Below are 22,500 nucleotides of genomic sequence, written 5' to 3'. Positions count from 1 at the left end.
ACACCTGCACAGGATCGGTACATCCAAACATTACACCTGCGGGACAGGTACAGGATGGCAACAACAACTGCAGAGTTACACCAGGAACGCACAATCCTTCCATCAGTGCTCAGACTGTCTGCAATAGGTTGAGAGAGGCTGGACTGAGGGCTTGTAGGCCTGTTGTAAGGCAGGTCCTCACCAGAGATCACCGGCAACATCGTTGCCTATGGGCACAAACCCACCGTCGCTGGACCAGACAGGACTGGCAAAAAGTGCTCTTCACTGACGAGTCACGGTTTTGTCTCACCAGATTTGCGTCTCATGGTCAGATTTGCGTTTATTGTCGAGGGAATGAGCTTTACCCCGAGGCCTGTACGCTGGAGCGGGATTGATTTAGAGGTGGAGTGTCCGTCATGGTCTGGGGCGGTGTGTCACAGCATCATTGGACTGAGCTTGTTGTCATTGCAGGCAATCTCAATGCTGACATGACCCTCCACCATGACAATGCCACCATGCTGTGTGTGATTTCCTGCCAGACAGGAATGTCAGTGTCTTGGTGGAATAGTGGGGTAACATCTCACAACAAGAACGGGCAAATCTGGTGCAGTCCATGAGGAGGAGATGCACTGCAGTACTTAATGCAGCTGGTGGCCACACCAGTTACTTTTGATTTTGACCCCCGCTTTGATCAGGGACACATTATTCAATTTCTGTTAGTCACATCTGTGGAACCTGTTCACTTTATGCCACAGTTGTTGAATCTTATGTTCATACAAATATTTACACGTTAAGTTTGCTGAAAATAAACGCAGTTGACAGTGTGAGGTTTCTTTTTTTTGCTGAGTTTAGTGCTAATACCTAATAAATAGTTAAGTGCAGAGTGGTGTTTATGTCAATGAGTAAAGATACCTGTATTCATCAAAGATGCTTCGCTCTTTACCTCCTGAAGAAGAGACAATAGCAGTGGTTAGAGAATACAGGAACAGATTCCTATCAATTAAGGCATAGAGACCTCGTTAAGCCATGTAGGTGTAACTCTGTGTTGAGAGGGGGGGGGGGGGGGATAGAAAGAGCAGTTGTTTTTAAAAATCAAAATGTTGTCTGAAATTCAAATAGTGTTAAAGAAACAACAAAAAAAGACTTTCAACTGAATTGTCCTTCATTAAAAGGAACAGAGCTCATTCCAGTGTGAGAGGTTGTAGTCGTTTAAGATGCAGTAATAGAATTGATACATGAGGTGAAAACAAGAACACAAAGCAAGGCAGGACTTGGGTTTGGTGGAGAGGATGATGGTGATGAGGATAGAAAACAGAGATCATTCTTCTATAGTGACAACCCGCAACAACCTGAGATATTATTTGTGTGTGTGTGTGTGTGCGTGTGCGTGCGTGTGTGTGTGCGTGCGTGTGTGTGTGCGTGCGTGTGTGTGTGCGTGTGCGTGTGTGCGTGCGTGTGCGTGTGTGCGTGCGTGCGTGTGCGTGTGTGCGTGCGTGCGTGTGTGTGCGTGCGTGTGCGTGTGTGTGCTCGTGTGTGTGTGTGCGCGCGTGCGTGTGTGCGTGTGTGTGTGCGTGTGTGTGTGTGTGCGTGTGTTAGAGGAACTCACCCAGCTCCAGGTTGCGGGTACGGGGGTTGCACTGCTTGTGGCCCTTGCAGCTGCGGAGCTCCATGAGTTGAACGTGGAGCTGATTTAGGACGGTTCGGTCCAGCGTGTTCACAGCATTCATCAGCTGCACAGACAGACAGAGATACAGAGAGAGAGAGGAATGATGCTGGTCTTCATACATATTTGAACATGAATTCATAAGAGCATCTCCAGCTGTTATACAACATATTGTTTTCAGTATGCCATCTTGAAGACAGGGCTACAGGCTAGATAATGTCAGGAACCAGAGCCGTGTCTACAGAGTTGGGACGTTTCCTCCTGTTCCCCTAACCTGGCCCCACTTGTTTCTGCATTACGGTGCATTAACATGACACTACGACATTCTATAACAGCCATGTTAGAACCCCATTAACATGACACTATGACATTCTATAACAGCCGTGCTAACTCTTCATTAACATGACACAACAACATTCTATAACAGCCATGTTAGAACCCCATTAACATTACACTACGACATTATATAACAGTCATGTTAGAACCCCATTAACATGACACTACAACATTATATAACAGTCATGTTAGAACCCCATTAACATGACACTACGACATTATATAACAGTCATGTTAGAACCCCATTAACATGACACTACGACATTCTATAACAGCCATGTTAGAACCCCATTAACATGACACTACAACATTATATAACAGTCATGTTAGAACACCATTAACATGACACTACAACATTCTATAACAGTCATGTTAGAACCCCATTAACATGACACTACAACATTCTATAACAGTCATGTTAGAACCCCATTAACATGACACTACAACATTCTATAACAGCCGTGCTAACTCTTCATTAACATGACACAACAACATTCTATAACAGTCATGTTAGAACCCCATTAACATGACACTACAACATTCTATAACAGTCATGTTAGAACCCCATTAACATGACACTACAACATTCTATAACAGTCATGTTAGAACCCCATTAACATTACACTACAACATTCTATAACAGACATTAACATGACACAACAACATTCTATAACAGTCATGTTAGAACCCCATTAACATGACACTACAACATTCTATAACAGTCATGTTAGAACCCCATTAACATGACACTACAACATTCTATAACAGTCATGATAGAACTCCATTAACATGACACCACAACATTCTATAACAGTCATGATAGAACCCCATTAACATGACACTACAACATTCTATAACAGTCATGTTAGAACCCCATTAACATGACACTACAACATTCTATAACAGCCGTGCTAACTCTTCATTAACATGACACAACAACATTCTATAACAGTCATGTTAGAACCCCATTAACATGACACTACAACATTCTATAACAGTCATGTTAGAACCCCATTAACATGACACTACAACATTCTATAACAGTCATGTTAGAACTCCATTAACATGACACTACAACATTCTATAACAGTCATGATAGAACTCCATTAACATGACACCACAACATTCTATAACAGTCATGATAGAACTCCATTAACATGACACTACAACATTCTATAACAGTCATGTTAGAACTCCATTAACATGACACTACAACATTCTATAACAGTCATGTTAGAACACCATTAACATGACACTACAGCATTATATAACAGTCATGATAGAACTCCATTAACATGACACTACAGCATTATATAACAGTCATGTTAGAACTCCATTAACATGACACCACAACATTCTATAACAGTCATGATAGATCCCCATTAACATGACATGGGGGATATTTAAATAATGCTGTGTAATTAGAATCAGAACGATATTCTAGAGTCAGAGCGATATTCTAAATGTATTACTCTGTTACAATCTTACAGAGGAGTGAGTGATAGCGGTGAGGAGGAGCACTGACCTGGTAGGGATCTGTGTTGAGGTCAAAGTACTCCAGGAAGCCAGTCGCAAACTCACAGAACAGGAAGTTGTGAGTTTCGTTGATGGTCCTCACGCACCAGTAGGTGTTGTTGTTGGCACTGGTGCAGGCACAGAATGGACCCACTGCAGACAGAGAGAATAGTCGGTGCTAGTGTGTGTGCGTGTGTATATGTGTGCGTGTGTGTGTACAGGGTCTTACTTGTCCAGAAGGGGGCGGTCTGCCAGTGCTGGTTGTCGTGGGTGAAGCAGGTTAGACCAGGCATGCTACAGGTGTCGTTGTTCCTCAGACGTTTCAGCAGCTTCCTCATCTTCTTCCTCCTCTTCTGGTCCTTCAGCAGCCACGCCTTGTTATCCTTATCCTGACCCTTCCTGATGACATCACACACACACACACACACACACACACACACACACACACACACACACACACACACACACACACACACACACACACACACACACACACACACACACACACACACACACACACACACACACACACACACACACACACACACACAATGAAATAGTCACACATACATACATACAGTATATTGTAGATATACAATCATTACACATAGAGTTCATAAGAACACCTAGAGTTCACATCTCTTTCTTATAGGAAGGACACACATGATAAACAACACAAACCCCTTACCTGAATGGGTGAATGCTGCTTCCTTTGTGCCTAAGCTTACTCTTGTACTTAGACTGGTAGCTGAAACACACACAGATATTCACATTATCAGCATTTAGTATAAATATCTGCAGGGAGAACCACAGGGGGTCTGAAGAAAAGCTATTTGAGTGGTAGAGTCACTGTAATTTAATGCTGGCGTTTAGTGTGTGAGGATTTGTAAGAAATCAGTTGAGCAACGTAAACTGTGGATTGAGAAGAGGAGAGAAGAGGGGAGCAGATGAGAGGAGAGGGGAGGAGATGGGAGGGGAGGAGAGGAGAGGAGAAGGGAGCAGAGGGGAGGGGAGAAGAGGGGAGGAGAGAGGAGGGGGGAGGGCAAAGGAGAGGGGAGGGAAGGAAAGGGGAGAGGATGATAGGAGAGGAGAGAAGTGGGGAAGGGAGGGGAGGAGAGGAGAGAGGAAGAAAGGAGAAGAGAGGAGAGGGAAAGAGAGGAGAGGGGAAGAGAGGAGAGAGGAGGTGAAGAGAGGAGAGGAGAGGGGAAGAGAGAAGAGGGGAAGAGAGGAGAGGAGAGGGAAAGAGAGGACAGGGGAAGAGAGGAGTGGGGAGGAGAAGAGATGAGAGGGGAAGAGAGGAGAGGGGATGAGAGGAGAGGAGAGGGAAAGAGAGGAGAGGGGAGGAGAAGATAGGAAAGGAGAGGGGAAGAGAGGAGAGGGGAGGAGAAGAGAGGAAAGGAGAGGGGAAGACAGAAGAGGAGAGGGGAAGAGAGGAGAGGGGGGAAGAGAGGAGAGGGGAAGAAAGAGAGAGGGAAAGGAAGAGGGAGATGGGAGAGAAGAGAGGAGAGGGAGGGGAGAGGAGAAGAGAGGAGAGGGAGGAGAGGAGAGGAGAGGGGAAGAGAGAGAGAGGGAGAGGGAAGGGGAAGAGGGAGAGGGAGGGAGGGGAAGGGGAAGAGAGGAGAGGGAGGAGAAGAGATGAGAGGGGAAGAGGAGGGGAAGAGAGAAGAGGGGAGAGGGAAGGGGAAGAGAGGAGAGGAAGGGGAAGGGGAAGGGGAAGAGAGGAGAGGGGAGGAGAAGAGATGAGAGGGGAAGAGAGGAGAGGGGATGAGAGGAGAGGAGGGGAAAGAGAGGAGAGGGGAGGAGAAGATAGGAAAGGAGGGGGAAGAGAGGAGAGGGGAGGAGAAGAGAGGAAAGAGGGGGAAGAGAGAAGAGAGAGGGGAAGAGGAGAGGGGAGGGAAGAGAGGGGAGAGGAAGAGAAGAGAGGAGAGGGAAGGGGAAGAGAGGAGATGGGAGGAGAAGGAGGAGAGGGGAGGGGAGAGGAGAAGAGAGGAGAGGGAGGAGAGGAGAGAGGGGAAGAGAGAAGAGGGGAGAGGGAGGGGGGGAGAGAGGAGAGGAAGGAAGGGAGGGGAAGAGAGGAGAGGGGAGGAGAAGAGATGAGAGGGGAAGAGAGGAGAGGGAAGAAGGAGAGGAGGGAGAGGGAAAGAGGGAGAGGGGAGAGAAGAGAGGAGAGGGGGGGAAGAGAGGAGAGGGAGGAGAGAGAGAGGAGGGGGAGGGGGAGAGGAGAAGAGAGGAGAGCGGAGGAGAGGAGAGGGGAGGAGAGGGGAAGAGAGAAGAAGGGAGAGGGCAGGGGAAGAGAGGAGAGGAAGGGGAAGGGGAAGAGAGGAGAGGAGAGGAGAGGGGAGATGTTCTCTCTTTACATGTAGCGGAGACAGTCACACTCCTCTGGGCGGGCCTTCTTCAGATGACCCCTGACTTCTCTCAGGTTCTTGATCTTGGTCTGCAGGGTCTCAATCTGAGAGATCGGCAGGACATTAGATTAGGTAGGACATTAGATTAGACAGAGAAATGTCACAACACAATGATGTGGTCCTCTACAGCTGAGTTGTTAGAGCATGGTGCTTGCAAAGCTAAGATAGTGGATTCGAGTCCCAGTACCACCCGTTCAACCAACTCATAATTATACAATCAATGATTTCATTAGCAGCTATTATGTGACCACTGAAGATCAACTGCATTGAGAAATAAAGCATCATTGTTTTGTGGTCATTGTAACGGCGTTCGTTTGTCGAAAGAGAGTCGGACCGAAATGCAGCGTGGTGGTTACTCATGTCTTTAATGTAGAAGAGCAATACATGAAATAACTTAATAAATATACAAAACAACAAAACGAAACGTGAAAACCTATACAGCCTGTCTGGTGAACACTAACACAGAGGCAGGAACAATCACCCACGAAATACACAGTGAAACCCCGGCTACCTAAATATGGTTCCCAATCAGAGACAACGAGAATCACCTGACTCTGATTGAGAACCGCCTCAGGCAGCCAAACCTATGCTACACCCCTACTCAGCCGCAATCCCAATGACTACAAAACCCCAATACGAAATACAACATTTAAACCCATGTCACACCCTGGCCTGACCAAATATATAACGAAAACACAAAATACTATGACCAAGGCGTGACAGAACCCCCCCCTCTAAGGTGCGGACTCCCGGACGCACCTCAAAACCATAGGGTGGGACCGGGTGGGCGTCTGTCCATGGTGGCGGCTCCGGTTCGGGACGTGGACCCCACTCCATTAATGTCATAGTTCCTCCCCTTCGCGTCCTGGGATAATCCACCCTTCCTCACCCAGAACCCCACTGAACTGAGGGGCAGCTCGTGACTGAGGCAGCTCGGGACTGAGGGGAAGCTCGGGACTGAGGGGCAGCTCGGGACTGAGGGGAAGCCCGGGACTGAGGGGAAGCCCGGGACTGAGAGAAAGCCCAGTACTGAGGAAAACCCAGTACTGAGAGGAAGCCCAGTACTGAGAGGAAGCCCAGTACTGAGATGAAGCTCAGGCAGGTAGTAGGCTCCGGTAGATCCTGGCTGGCTGGCGGATCTGGAAGATTCTGGTTGACTGGCAGATCTGGAAGAGACTGGTTGACTGGCAGATCTGGAAGAGACTGGTTGACTGGCAGATCTGGAAGAATCTGGTTGACTGGCAGATCTGGAAGATCATGGCTGACTGGCGGATCTAGCTGCTCTGGCTGCTCCATGCAGACTGACAGCTCTGGCTGCTCCATGCAGACTGGCAGCTCTGGCTGCTCCATGCAGACTGGCAGCTCTGGCTGCTCCATGCAGATTGACAGCTCTGGCTGCTCCATGCAGACTGGCAGCTCTGGCTGCTCCATGCAGACTGGCAGCTCTGGCTGCTCCATGCAGACTGACAGCTCAGGCTGCTCCATGCAGACTGACAGCTCAGGCTGCTCCTTGCGGGCTGACAGCTCTGGCTGCTCCATGTAGACTGGCAGCTCTGGCTGCTCTATGCAGACTGGCAACTCTGGCTGCTCCATGCAGTCTGGTAGCTCAGGCTTCTCCGAACAGGCAGGAGGCTCCGGCAGCGCTGTAGAGGAGGAAGGCTCTGGAAGTGCTGAACAGGCGGGAGACTCCGACAGCGCAGGAGGAAAGGAAGACTCTGGCTGTGCTGAACAGGCGAGGCGCACTGAAGGCCTGGTGCGTGGTGCTGGAACTGGTGGTACTGGATCGAGGACACGCAAAGGAAGCCTGGTGCGGGGAGCTGCTACCGGAGGACTGGTGTGTGGAGGTGGCTCTGGATGGATTGGACCGTGAAGGTGTACTGGAGAGCCTGAGAGCAGGACTGGCACAGGACGTGCAAGGCTAGGTAGGTACACAGGAGGCCTAGTGCGTGAGGCTGGCACATTTTTCACCAGCCGACTAACACGCACCTCAGGACGAGTATGGAGCGCTGACCCAGGTGCCATCAAATCTCCGACACGCTCCGTCGGACGAATCTTGTACCTAAAAGCACCAAGCTAGCAACTCCCTCATTACTCTCCACACCACCTTCCCCATTAACTCCTTCACAGTCTCTGCTTCGCTCACCTCTAACACCGGCTCTGGTTCAGGTCTCCTCCTTGGCTCCTCACGATTAACAAGGAGAGTTGGCTCAGGTCTGTCTCCTGACTCTGCCACTCTCCCTCTGAGCACCCCCCCCCCAATACATTTTTGGGGCTGACTCACAGGCTTTCTTCTGCGCCGTCGTGATTGTCTCTCCAACTCCATTCTCCTATAGCCCTCTTTGCACTGCTCCAGCGAATCCCAGGCGGGCTCCAGCACTCTCTCTGGGTCGACCGCCCACCTGTCTATTTCTTCCCACGTCGTATAGTCCCGATATTGTAGCTCCTGCTGCCGCTGTTGTTTCTCCTCATACCAGCGTCTCTCAGCTCTTGTCGCCTCCAGTTAGTCTTTGGGGCGGCGATATTCTCCCGGCTGATCCCAGGGTCCTTCTCCGAACAATTCATCCTCCTTTCATCCTCCTTTCGCTGCTCCTTTCGCTGCTCCTTTCGCTGCTTCGTTTTGTTGTTTTGTATATTTATTAAGTTATTTCATGTATCGCTCTTCTACATTAAAGACATGAGTAACCACCACGCTGCATTTCGGTCCGACTCTCTTTCGACAAACGAACGACATTACAGTCATATGTGGGTTATGTGAGTGGCTGATGAGACTGGCCTCGTGGTCAATGTGAGTGGCTGATGAGACTGGCCTCGTGGTCAATGTGAGTGGCTGATGAGACTGGCCTCGTGGTCAATGTGAGTGGCTGATGAGACTGGCCTCGTGGTCAATGTGAGTGGCTGATGAGACTGGCCTCGTGGTCTATGTGGGTTATGTGAGTGGCTGATGAGACTGGCCTCGTGGTCGATGTGGGTTATGTGAGTGGCTGATGAGACTGGCCTCGTGGTCGATGTGGGTTGATAAGACTGGCCTCGTGGTCAATGTGGCTGATGGCTGAGACTGGCCTCGTGGTCGATGGCTGATAAGACTGGCCTGAATGTGAGTGGCTGATGAGACTGGCCTCGTGGTCAATGATGTGGGTTATATGAGTGGCTGATGAGACTGGCCTCGTGGTCAATATGAGACTGGGTTATGGCTGATGAGTGGCTGATGGTCGATGTGGGTTAGACTGGCCTCGTGGTCAATGTGGGTTATGTGAGTGGCTGATGAGACTGGCCTCGTGGTCGATGTGGGTGGCTGATGAGACTGGCCTCGTGGTCGATGTGGGTTATGTGAGTGGCTGATGAGACTGGCCTCGTGGTCAATGTGAGTGGCTGATGAGACTGGCCTCGTGGTCAATGTGAGTGGCTGATGAGACTGGCCTCGTGGTCGATGTGAGTGGCTGATGAGACTGGCCTCGTGGTCGATGTGGGTTATGTGAGTGGCTGATGAGACTGGCCTCGTGGTCAATGTGGGTTATGTGAGTGGCTGATGAGACTGGCCTCGTGGTCGATGTGGGTTATATGAGTGGCTGATGAGACTGGCCTCGTGGTCAATGTGGGTTATGTGAGTGGCTGATGAGACTGGCCTCGTGGTCGATGTGGGTTATGTGAGTGGCTGATGAGACTGGCCTCGTGGTCGATGTGGGTTATATGAGTGGCTGATGAGACTGGCCTCGTGGTCAATGTGGGTTATGTGAGTGGCTGATGAGACTGGCCTCGTGGTCGATGTGGGTTATATGAGTGGCTGATGAGACTGGCCTCGTGGTCGATGTGGGTTATGTGAGTGGCGGATGAGACTGGCCTCGTGGTCTATGTGAGTGGCTGATAAGACTGGCCTCGTGGTCGATGTGGGTTATGTGAGTGGCTGATGAGACTGGCCTCGTGGTCAATGTGGGTTATGTGAGTGGCTGATGAGACTGGCCTCGTGGTCGATGTGGGTTATGTGAGTGGCTGATGAGACTGGCCTCGTGGTCAATGTGGGTTATGTGAGTGGCTGATGAGACTGGCCTCGTGGTCGATGTGGGTTATGTGAGTGGCTGATGAGACTGGCCTCGTGGTCAATGTGGGTTATGTGAGTGGCTGATGAGACTGGCCTCGTGGTCGATGTGGGTTATGTGAGTGGCTGATGAGACTGGCCTCGTGGTCGATGTGGGTTATGTGAGTGGCTGATGAGACTGGCCTCGTGGTCGATGTGGGTTATGTGAGTGGCTGATGAGACTGGCCTTGTGGTCGATGTGGGTTATGTGAGTGGCTGTAGAAGACTGACCTGCCTCATGGTTGATGTGGGTTATGTGAGTGGCTGAGAAGACTGACCTGCCTCATGGTTGATGTGGGTTATGTGAGTGGCTGAGAAGACTGACCTGCCTCATGGTTGATGTGGGTTATGTGAGTGGCTGAGAAGACTGGCCTACCTCATGGTTGATGTGGGTTATGTGAGTGGCTGAGAAGACTGGCCTACCTCATGGTCGATGTGGGTTATGTGAGTGGCTGAGAAGACTGACCTACCTCATGGTCGATGTGGGTTATGTGAGTGGCTGAGAAGACTGGCCTACCTCATGGTCGATGTGGGTTATGTGAGTGGCTGACAAGACTGACCTGCCTCATGGTTGATGTGGGTTATGTGAGTGGCTGAGAAGACTGGCCTACCTCATGGTCGATGTGGGTTATGTGAGTGGCTGAGAAGACTGACCTGCCTCATGGTTGATGTGGGTTATGTGAGTGGCTGAGAAGACTGGCCTACCTCATGCTTGATGTGGGTTATGTGAGTGGCTGAGAAGACTGGCCTACCTCATGGTTGATGTGGGTTATGTGAGTGGCTGAGAAGACTGGCCTACCTCATGGTTGATGTGGGTTATGTGAGTGGCTGAGAAGACTGGCCTACCTCATGGTTGATGTGGGTTATGTGAGTGGCTGAGAAGACTGGCCTACCTCATGGTTGATGTGGGTTGTGTGAGTGGCTGTAGAAGACTGGCCTACCTCATGGTCGATGTGGGTTATGTGAGTGGCTGAGAAGACTGGCCTACCTCATGGTCGATGTGGAGTTTGTGGTCCTTCCAGGCCTGCACAGACTTATAGATCCCTGTGTCACACTTCACTGTGTCATCGACCAGGATGGAGCATCTGAGGACAGGATACACAGTGAGCATTTATCCCAGCTAACAACACAATAATGTAGCATTAACAACACATTTAAACATGCAGTTTTAAAGCTGAAATATGTAACTTTAAGTTTAGTTTTTGTTATTTACTTTTGGTTTTGTACACCAGCTTCAAACAGCTGAAAATACAAATATGGAGGTATTGAAAATATATTTCACAGCAGTTTAAATTGTACAAAAATGCTCTACATCACATGAGTCAAACTCATTCCATGGAGGGCAGAGTGTCTGCAGGTTTTTGCTCCTCCCTTGTACTAGATTGATGAATCAAGGTCACTAATTAGTAAGGAGCTCCTCTCACCAGAGCATATTATATACACTGCTCAAAACAAATAAAGGGAACACTAAAATAACACATCCTACATCTGAATGAATGAAATATTCTTATTAAATACTTTTTTCTTTACATAGTTGAATGTGCTGACAACAAAATCACACAAAAATGATCAATGGAAATCAAATTTATCAACCCATGGGAGGTCTGGATTTGGAGTCACACTGAAAATTAATGTGGAAAACCACACTTCAGGCTGATCCAACGTTGATGTAATGTTCTTAAAACAAGTCAAAATGAGGCTCAGTAGTGTGTGTGGCCTCCACGTGCCTGTATGACCTCCCTACAACGCCTGGGCATGCTCCTGATGAGGTGGCGGATGGTCTCCTGAGGAATCTCCTCCCAGACCTGGACTAAAGCATCCACCAACTCCTGGACAGTCTGTGGTGCAACGTGGCGTTGGTGGATGGAGCGAGACATGATGTCCCAGATGTGCTCAATTGGATTCAGGTCTGGGGAACGGGCGGGCCAGTCCATAGCATCAATGCCTTCCTCTTGCAGGAACTGCTGACACACTCCAGCCTAGTGGATAGAGCGTTGGACCAGTAACCGGAATGTTGCAAGTTCAAACCCCCGAGCTGACAAGGTACAAATATGTCGTTCTGCCCCTGAACAGGCAGTTAACCCACTGTTCCTAGGCTGTCATTGAAAATAAGAATTTGTTCTAAACTGACGTGCCTAGTTAAATAAAGGTAAAATAATAAATAAATAAACATGAGGTCTAGCATTGTCTTGCATTAGGAGGAACCCAGGGCCAACTGCACCAGCATATGGTCTCACAAGGGGTCTGAGGATCTCATCTCGGTACCTAATGGCAGTCAGGCTACCTCTGGCGAGCACATGGTGGGCTGTGCTGCCCCCCAAAGAAATGCCACCACACACCATGACTGACCCACCGCCAAACCGATCATGCTGGAGGATGTTGCAGGCAGCAGAACGTTCTCCACAGTGTCTCCAGACTGTCACATCTGTCACATGTGCTCAGTGTGAACATGCTTTCATTTGTGAAGAGCACAGGGCGCCAGTGGCGAATTTGCCAATCTTGGTGTTCTCTGGCAAATGTCAAACGTCCTGCACGGTGTTGGGCTGTAAGCACAACCCCCACCTGTGGATGTCGGGCCCTCATACCACCCTCATGGAGTCTATTTCTGACCGTTTGAGCAGACACATGCACATTTGTGGCCTGCTGGAGGTCATTTTGCAGGGCTCTGGCAGTGCTCCTCCTGCTCCTCCTTGCACAAAGACTGAGGTAGCGGTCCTGCTGCTGGGTTGTTGCCCTCCTACGGCCTCCTCCATGTCTCCTGATGTACATGCTCTGGACACTACGCTGACAGACACAGAAAACCTTCTTGCCACAGCTCGCATTGATGTGCCATCCTGGATGAGCTGCACTACCTGAGACACTTGTGTGGGTTGTAGATTCCGTCTCATGCTACCACTAGAGTGAAAGCACCGCCAGCATTCAAAAGTGACCAAAACATCAGCCAGGAAGCATAGGAACTGAGAAGTTGTCTGTGGTCACCACCTGCAGAACCACTCCTTTATTGGGGGTGTCTTGCTAATTTCCACCTGTTGTCTATTTCATTTGCACAACAGCATGTGCAGTTTATTGTCAATCAATGTTGCTTCCTAAATGGACAGTTTGATTTCACAGAAGTGTGATTGACTTGGAGTTACATTGTGTTGTTTAAGTGTTCCGTTCATTTTTTGGAGCAGTGTATAATTGAAAGGAATAACCGAATAGCCCTTGTCTACACTTTACGTTTGGTGTTAAGTTAGGTGAACTATTCGAAATTCAGCAACCAGGAAATGGCGGAGGGATTTCGGCATAGTACACCTTCAACACATTCAGCATGCAATACTAGTGACATATTCAACATGCAGTACTAGCAACACATTCAACATGCAGTACTAACACAGTACAAACACACCCACCCATCCACATAGAACCTCAACACACTCCCTGACCTGTGTGTGACTTTGATGTCAGAAGGTACTATAGCCAGACTGTTGCTGCTAGTCCTGGGACTGATGGTGAACCCCATGCCACTGAAGTCGTCCTCAGTGTCGTCGAGTGGCCCCGGGGCCCCAGCCTCGCTGAGGTTCCTGGGGGCCAGTACAGGCTGGTAGCCATTCCCCAAGTCTACAGCATACAGTTCCCCTCCTATCTCCATCTCCACAGAGCGGGCAGAACGGTTACGGGCATAGCTCTTGACAGCCTTCATCTCTGTCAGGAAGAGAGCAGAGTGAGATAGTGGAGGGATTTATGCATAGTATTTAAGCCCTATCAGGCCCTATGAGACTTTAAAGGCACAATGTGTAGAAATCACTCTGCCATTTCCTGGTTGCCAACATTTTATCATGTTCACCTAATTTCATTTTATGTGACGTAACAAACAAGGCATTGTGTAGAGCAGGGTTATTTAAATCCTTCCCTAAGAGGTCTGAAGGCCTGGTTTTCTGTTCTACCTGATAATTAATTGCACCCACCTGGTGTCCCAGCTCTTAATCAGTCCCTTGTTAGAGGGGAACAATGAAACAAACTGTGGAACTGGCTTCGATGTCCGAATTTGAATTTGAGGGGTGTAGAGATTGTGGTGTAGAGATTGTGGTGTAGAGATTGTGGTGTAGAGATTGTACAATCTCTACACCCCTCAAATTCAAATTCGGACATCGAAGCCAGTTCCACAGTTTGTTTCATTGTTCCCCTTTTCAAAAACCAAAAATATAGTATTTTCAGCTGTTTGAAACTGGTGTGCAAAACCGAAAATAAAAAAGACACAAAATATTAACTTCAGCACAGGATGCATAGAAATAGAGCACGTAGAATGAATCAACCGCTTATCTGACTTACTTTCAATGACAATCAGAGATCTACAACTCACATTTCTCCCACAGTTACATACTAAAGCTTTAAATTATAACTGTGAGTGAAGTTGTCATTGTCTCCACAGGGTGGCTCCCACATACCACGTCAGTGATGAGAAGTGAGCTACACTGCATTCATGCAAGGTTGAGTGAGGAACATTTTGTAAAGCAGAATTGAATGTGTTTGCATGAGAAGTGCGTGATCAGAGTGTTTGTGTACTATACAGTATGAGTGTCAGAAGTAATCAGAGTATTTGTGTACTATATGAGTGAACGTGAGAGTGAAAAAGATTCCACCTACTCTTCTTGGAAAGGAACATTTTCTTCTTGAAGGCACTGAGTCTGAAGCTAGGGAACTGGTCACAATTGCAGCCTTCGGGCTCTGTGTTGCGCTCTGCGATGTGCTTTGCTTCGCGCTGGGGGTAAAATTGGGACCTGATGTTGGCAGGGCCCTCCTTCCGTTCTGCAGACATGCTGGTCATGGCCTTACACTTATACAGCCTCAGTTTCCCCGTAGCATCTTCAACGCACTGCCACTTCTGTAGGGAGAGAGGAGAGGGGGACAGGGGTTAACACTGGGAGATAAACATAGTGTCCTTTTTAAATGCACACACACACACACACACACACACACACACACACACACACACACACACACACACACACACACACACACACACACACACACACACACACACACACACACACACACACACACACACACACACACACACACACACACACACACACACACACACACACACACACACACACACACACAATTAACACTATCTGTACCTTCTGACTTTGTTCATTACAGTAAAATTATATTTCCATCTGATTGGAATTACCATGCTTCTCCAGGGGAAATTACTCACTGGTGGAAACAAGTGACGCCATGCAGACGCAAATTAACTTCCAATACCCTGTCTGTGATGTTGCTTGAAATGCAATTAACAGGTGATGACAAACCATGGAGGAGAGGAAAGGAGAGGAGAGGAGGGGACAGGTGCAGAGGAGAGGAGGAGAGGAGAGCAGCGAGGAGAAGAGGGAGGAGAGGAGGGGAGGGGAGAGGGGGAGGGGAGAGGAGGAGGGGACAGAAGGGGACAGGAGGAGAGAGGAGATGAGTAGAGGAGTCGAGAAGAGAGGAAAGGAGAGAAGAAAAGAGAGGAGGGGAGCGGAGGGGAGGAGAGGAGGAGAGAAGAGGGGAGAGGAGGAGAGAAGAGCAGAGAGTAGAGGAGTAGAGAAGAAAGGAGAGGAGGGGTGAGGGGAGAAGAGAGGAGAGGAGGGGCGAGGGGATAAGAGAGGAGAGGAGAGGGGATAAGAGAGGAGAGGAGAGGAGGGGCGAGGGGATAAGATAAGAGAGGAGAGGCAAGGGGAGAGAAGAGCAGAGAGTAGAGGAGAAGAGAAGAAAGGAGAGCCGGGGTGAGGGGAGAGGAGAGGAGAGGAGGGGCGAGGGGATAAGAGGGGACAGGAGAGGCAAGGGGAGAGAAGAGCAGAGAGTAGAGGAGAAGAGAAGAAAGGAGAGCCGGGGTGAGGGGAGAGAGGAGAGGCAGGAGGGCGAGGGGATAAGAGAGGAGAGGAGAGGAGGGCAATAAGATAAGGAGAGAGGCAAGAGCAGAGAGTAGAGGAGAAGAGAAGAAAGAAAGGAGAGCCGGGTGATAAGAGAGGAGAGGAGAGGAGGGGCGAGGGGATAAGAGGAGAGAGGAGAGGAGGGGCGAGGGGATAAGAGAGGAGAGGAGAGGAGGGGCGAGGGGATAAGAGAGGAGAGGAGAGGAGGGGCGAGGGGATAAGAGAGAGAGGAGAAGGGGGACAAGGGGATAAGAGAGAGAGGAGGGACGAGGGGATAAGGAGAGGAGAGGATGGGAGGGGCGAGGGGATAAGAGAGGAGAGGAGAGGAGGGAGAGCGAGGGGATAAGAGAGGAGAGGAGGGACAAGGGGATAAGAGAGGAGAGGAGGGAGGAGGGGGGATAAGAGGGGAGAGGAGAGGCAAGGGGAGAGAAGAGCAGAGAGGAGAGGAGAAGAGAAAGAAAGGAGAGCCGGGGTGAGGGGAGAGGAGGGACAAGGGGATAAGAGGAGGAGGAGGGGCGAGGGGATAAGAGAGGAGAGGAGAGGCAAGGGGATAAGAGAGGAGAGGAGGGAGGAGGGGATAAGAGGGGATAAGAGAGGGAAGAGGAGAGGAGGGGGGAGGGGATAAGAGAGGAGAGGAGGGACAAGGGGATAAGAGAGGAGAGGAGGGGCGAGGGGATAAGAGAGGAGAGGAGGGACAAGGGGATAAGAGAGGAGAGGAGGGACGAGGGGATAAGAGAGGAGAGGATGGGAGGGGCGAGGGGATAAGAGAGGAGAGACGAGGGGAGAGAAGAGACCCTTTAATGACATGTTTGGCTCTTCCCCTTCTCATTTCTGCTCCCACACAATCCTGTTATGTCATCATTAATAGGCAGATGCAGTACTGTAGTGTAAACAGACAGCACAGAGCAGGACTGCTGCAGTCTTACAACTATACAGATTCTGATTTTTAATGAACATATTTGATGTCAGATGGAGAAAAAGAGTACAGGTGTCAGAGGAAATCCATCAGGATCCAAGAGGAAAGTTACTGACAGAGGAAATCCATCAGGATCCAAGAGAGAAAGTTACTGACAGAGGAAATCCATCAGGATCCAAGAGGGAAAGTTACTGACAGAGGAAATCCATCAGGATCCAAGAGGAAAGTTACTGACAGAGGAAATCCATCAGGATCCAAGAGAGAAAGTTACTGACAGAGGAAATCCATCAGGATCCAAGAGAGAAAGTTACTGACAGAGGAAATCCATCAGGATCCAAGAGAGAAAGTTACTGACAGAGGAAATCCATCAGGATCCAAGAGGGAAAGTTACTGACAGAGGAAATCCATCAGGATCCAAGAGGGAAAGTTACTGACAGAGGAAATCCATCAGGATCCAAGAGAGAAAGTTACTGACAGAGGAAATCCATCAGGATCCAAGAGAGAAAGTTACTGACAGAGGAAATCCATCAGGATCCAAGAGAGAAAGTTACTGACAGAGGAAATCCATCAGGATCCAAGAGGGAAAGTTACTGACAGAGGAAATCCATCAGGATCCAAGAGAAAGTTACTGACAGAGGAAATCCATCAGGATCCAAGAGAGAAAGTTACTGACAGAGGAAATCCATCAGGATCCAAGAGAGAAAGTTACTGACAGAGGAAATCCATCAGGATCCAAGAGGGAAAGTTACTGACAGAGGAAATCCATCAGGATCCAAGAGAAAGTTACTGACAGAGGAAATCCATCAGGATCCAAGAGGGAAAGTTACTGACAGAGGAAATCCATCAGGATCCATGAGAAAGTTACTAACTGTGAAAAATGCCTTTAGAGACAGGAACTAAAAGCTGTGAGAGAAGGGAGATTGCTTGGTTGGATTCAGAGATCCCTTGGGGACTCTACTATTCAATGGGCAATCTTGTTAATAAATATCTGAGTTCTTAAAGTTGCAGGTGTGTTTGAGCTGACGGCTAGAGAACTGTCACACCCTCTCCCCCACTGTCCTTCATTACCAAGGTGGGATGGAGTGTGTATGTTCGTGTCCTGGGGGATAGAGCTATGGCAACAGACCTGACTCAAAGCCTAATCACTTGAAACACAGCTGTTTGGTTTCAAAGCCTGGTCGTCCTAAGAGATAAAAGCACCTCAGTAGGTCCTGTCTAAACCCACAGTGAGAATCCAACCTACAGGGTATACCCAGCCTCCCCTCCCCTCCTCTCCTCTCCTCTCCTCTCCTCTCCTCTCCTCTCCTCTCCTCTCCTCTCCTCTCCTCTCCTCTCCTCTCCTCTCCTCTCCTCTCCTCTCCTCTCCTCTCCTCTCCTCTCCTCTCCTCTCCACCAGAACAGAACACAGCAGCTCATTCTCTTTTTATAGCAGCAGGTGATCAAGAGGGTACAGAGCCTTTTTAAGTAGATTCTCAGACACACCAATTTACTGCTCTTTACTATTCGAGGTGAGACCTAAAGATGAGAGACGGATGGAGTAACTAATCAAGTGTTGTATTTTCAGTGCTGACTGTTATGCTTGTACATTTGCTTTAGGGGCGAACATTCATCTAATTGTGCGCAACTGTGAATTAGATTGTTAATTGAAGTATGACTGTGCGTGTGTGTGCATGCTTGTGTGTGTGTGTGTGTGTGTGTATATATGTGTTTGTGTTTGTGTCTTCCTGGCTACCTACCTGTCCCAGCTGTTGGCAGGGTGTCTGGTACTCTGTTCTCTGACACAGGTCCTTGACCCGCTGGTACTTAGGCAGGAAGTTCTCCTCCTGGGCCACGTCCTTCCCTGAAGACGCATCACGCATGTGGAGCAACTTCCTGTGGAGAAGTGACACAGTCATGGAACTATACAACAGGTTGTTAGGGTCCTGCATGCTGATTAGCAGTGACAATATATCCCATAAACTACAGCTTCTCAGGCATTATCACTTACATGACACATCTAATGACATTAGCAGAAGTTGCATTGCCAGATATGGGTTTGATATCAAGTATCTGTAGGATAATATTTAAGGCAAGAAAGACATGAAATAATGAGGCATTGAACACTGTGACCTCTCTCAGATGAACGTAACCAGATGATTTAATGGGCACACAGACAGAGACATAAAAAATAGACTGCGGTGTCGTTATGTTAAACAGTGAGATGAGTGGCTGGGCCAGTGGTAAGATGTCGGCAAAGGTTCAAATCCGGCCTGCTGCCGGTGAACTTCCCTCCCCCTCTCTCCCTCTCTCTTCCTCTCAGCACAGCTCTGCTCTCCTCCCTCCCCCTCTCTCTCCCTCTCTCTTCCTCTCTCTTCCTCTCAGCACAGCTCTGCTCTCCTCCCTCCCCCTCTCTCCCTCTCTCTTCCTCTCTCTTCCTCTCAGCACAGCTCTGCTCTCCTCCCTCCCCCTCTCTCTCCCTCTCTCTTCCTCTCTCTTCCTCTCAGCACAGCTCTGCTCTCCTCCCTCCCCCTCTCTCTCTCTCTCTTCCTCTCAGCACAGCTCTGCTCTCTCCCTCCCCCTCTCTCTCCCTCTCTCTTCCTCTCAGCACAGCTCTGCTCTCCTCCCTCCCCCTCTCTCTCCCTCTCTCTTCCTCTCAGCACAGCTCTGCTCTCCTCCCTCCCCCCTCTCTCCCTCTCTCTTCCTCCCAGCACAGCTCTGCTCTCCTCCCTCCCCCTCTCTCTTCCTCTCTCTTCCTCTCAGCACAGCTCTGCTCTCCTCCCTCCCCCTCTCTCTTCCTCTCTCTTCCTCCCAGCACAGCTCTGCTCTCCTCCCTCCCCCTCTCTCTCTCCCTCTCTCTTCCTCCCAGCACAGCTCTGCTCTCCTCCCTCCCCCTCTCTCTCTCCCTCTCTCTTCCTCCCAGCACAGCTCTGCTCTCCTCCCTCCCCCTTTCTCTCTCCCTCTCTCTTCCTCCCAGCACAGCTCTGCTCTCCTCCCTCCCCCTTTCTCTCTCCCTCTCTCTTCCTCCCAGCACAGTTCTGCTCTCCTCCCTCCCCCTCTCTCACTCCCTCTCTCTTCCTCCCAGCACAGCTCTGCTCTCCTCCCTCCCCCTCTCTCTCCCTCTCTCTTCCTCCCAGCACAGCTCTGCTCTCCTCCCTCCCCCTTTCTCTCTCCCTCTCTCTTCCTCTCAGCAGAGCTCTGCTATCCTCCATCCCACCCCATCCCTCGACCTCCTCTCTTCCCCACAGCCTCTCCTTCTATCCCCACAGCCTCTCCTTCTATCCCCACAGCCTCTCCTTCTATCCCCACAGCCTCTCCTTCTATCCCAACAGCCTCTCCGTCTATCCCCACAGCCTCTCCGTCTATCCCCACAGCCTCTCCTTCTATCCCCACAGCCTCTACTTCTATCCCCACAGCCTCTCCTTCTATCCCCACAGCCTCTCCTTCTATCCCCACAGCCTCTCCGTCTATCCCCACAGCCTCTCCTTCTATCCCCACAGCCTCTACTTCTATCCGCACAGCCTCTCCTTCTATCCCCACAGCCTCTCCTTCTAACCCCACAGCCTCTCTGTCTATCCCCACAGCCTCTCCTTCTATCCCCACAGCCTCTCCTTCTATCCCCACAGCCTCTCCTTCTATCCCCACAGCCTCTCCTTCTATCCCCACAGCCTCTCCATCTATCCCCACAGCCTCTTCTTCTATCCCCACAGCCTCTCTTTCTATCCCCACAGCATCTCCTTCTATCCCCACAGCCTCTCCTTCTATCCCCACAGCCTCTCCATCTATCCCCACTGTCATTGACACAATCTCTCTTCAATAATGTCAGAAAATACCCTTAAAAAGAAAAAACAGTGAGGTGATATTCTGTGACTCACCCTCTTTCCACCAGGAACGAGTCTCTCCACACCTTCCCCTTCTTATTCACCTGGAACCTGACAACCAGGAGCGATAAAGACAGACCCATCAGCCGTCTCCTTCATTGACCAGGTACTACAGTCAGAACACCATGTAACGCTTGAGGAAATTATCCTTCCGACACTCCGTAGAGCGACAGCCTCCAGTGATGATATAATGCAACAGGTAGTGAGGGAGATAAAATAAAAGTACAAAAAACAGCCCTGGGTCAATCTGAGAGGAAAAACAATCGATAGCACACTTCAGGTGTTCTTTTGGATGAGGACAGGAAAAAAGAAAGTGATCGAACGTAGAAGAAAAATAAAGTGGAAAAAAATGGTTCTCTTCCCTGAGTACTCTGACCTTCTCCTGGCCTGCTGCTCAGATATGAGTTATTGATCCATCGGCCTACAGTGCTGCACCTTCTCTCCTCCCTCCCCCTTTCTCTCTCCCTCTCTCCTCCCTCCCCCTTTCTCTCTCCCTCTCTCTTCCTCTCAGCACAGCTCTGCTCTCCTCCATCCCACCCCATCCCTCGACCTCTTCTCTTCCCCACAGCCTCTCCTTCTATCCCCACAGCCTCTCCTTCTATCCCCACAGCCTCTCCTTCTATCCCCACAGCCTCTCCTTCTATCCCCACAGCCTCTCAGTCTATCCCCACAGCCTCTCCTTCTATCCCCACAGCCTCCCATCAGGCCAGCAAGCTAGCCTCCCATGCCTTCGGAACAATTTCACAGCTATCTCTCTCTGATTACAGCTGCAGAGCTAGGAAAGAGAAGAGAACACACACACACACACACACACACACACACACACACACACACACACACACACACACACACACACACACACACACACACACACACACACACACACACACACACACACACACACACACACACACACACACACACACACACACACACACACACACACACTTGGAGGGAGGGAGAATGATTATTTCTTTTCTTTTATATCTTTTCCCCCCGTTAACGATAGCAATATCCAGGCTGGGCAAGAGGAAGAGGTGTCGCTGGGATGTCAACTGATGTCATGGTAACCTGGCAGACTGAGCCAGGTTCAAAGATTGGTGCGGTGCCACAGTTTTTGAGGAAAACTCATTGGTCAAACCCAGGTGTTAGATTGGGCTCTTTTGAAGTAATTTTACCAGAGTAGAGCAGGAACCCTGAGGGAACTCAAACCTGTCAGTGGCCTGTGCCAATGTACGACTCATATTCAGTAGAACCACCTAGAACAGGGGTCCGGAGCCTGTTTGGTTTTCCTGTTCTACCTGATCATTTCTGGCACCCACCTGGTGTCCTAAAGCAGTGCCTGATTAGAGGCAAATCCTTTTATATATATATATATGCCATTTAGCAGACGCTTTTATCCAAAGCGACTTACAGTCATGTGTGCATACATTCTACTTATGGGTGGTCCTGGGGATCGAACCCACTACCCTTTTAAAAGCAGTGGAACTGGCTTCCATGTCCAGAGTTGAATTTAAGGGACCTAGAGGATATGCAGTTACTTCTGTCAGTGATCTATGGAGGATACCTAGAGGATTCTGCCGACATACAGAATACACATAGTTATGGGCAGGAGTTGATCCTTTCCTGCTCCATACCTGTTGACTGGTCTCTCTATGTCCAGCAGTTTGAGGATGGACTTGCCGTCCATGTCTGGCGGGACGTCCATGCCAGCGATGTCCAGGATGGTGGGCGCCAGGTCAATGTTCAGCACCACGTGAGGGTTGCTATGGAGACGCAGGAGGAGATAAGGGGACAAGGTTATTACGGCGCATGTCAGATGGTATCTGGTTGGTTAACGTCAGCTGATGAGAGGGA

At 49.6% G+C, this 22,500-nt stretch overlaps 1 protein-coding gene across 6 annotated transcripts in view; it reads right to left on the bottom strand.

Moving 5' to 3' along the window:
- LOC124045539 (extracellular sulfatase Sulf-2-like) overlaps positions 1-22,500 on the bottom strand; it is a 367,147-nt gene that overhangs the window by 11,267 nt on the left and 333,380 nt on the right. For 4 of the 6 annotated variants that reach the window (XM_046364888.1, XM_046364889.1, XM_046364887.1 and 1 more), the window contains 12 exons: positions 22,281-22,409; positions 20,638-20,694; positions 18,523-18,658; positions 14,600-14,837; positions 13,366-13,657; positions 10,962-11,058; positions 5,851-5,945; positions 4,182-4,241; positions 3,723-3,892; positions 3,504-3,646; positions 1,586-1,709; positions 892-925 (listed from right to left, as the gene is read on the bottom strand). In XM_046364888.1, the coding sequence (XP_046220844.1) occupies positions 892-925; positions 1,586-1,709; positions 3,504-3,646; positions 3,723-3,892; positions 4,182-4,241; positions 5,851-5,945; positions 10,962-11,058; positions 13,366-13,657; positions 14,600-14,837; positions 18,523-18,658; positions 20,638-20,694; positions 22,281-22,409 (1,575 nt within the window). The remainder of the gene's footprint in view (positions 1-891; positions 926-1,585; positions 1,710-3,503; positions 3,647-3,722; positions 3,893-4,181; positions 4,242-5,850; positions 5,946-10,961; positions 11,059-13,365; positions 13,658-14,599; positions 14,838-18,522; positions 18,659-20,637; positions 20,695-22,280; positions 22,410-22,500) is intronic. The other 2 variants (XM_046364891.1, XM_046364892.1) reach the window with 1 other exon arrangement.

This window comes from Oncorhynchus gorbuscha, linkage group LG10 (genome assembly GCF_021184085.1).
Source record: "Oncorhynchus gorbuscha isolate QuinsamMale2020 ecotype Even-year linkage group LG10, OgorEven_v1.0, whole genome shotgun sequence".
Classification (NCBI taxonomy): domain Eukaryota; kingdom Metazoa; phylum Chordata; class Actinopteri; order Salmoniformes; family Salmonidae; genus Oncorhynchus; species Oncorhynchus gorbuscha.
The sequence above is the reverse complement of the archived record's forward strand: the minus strand, read 5'-3'. Positions and strand labels throughout refer to the sequence as shown.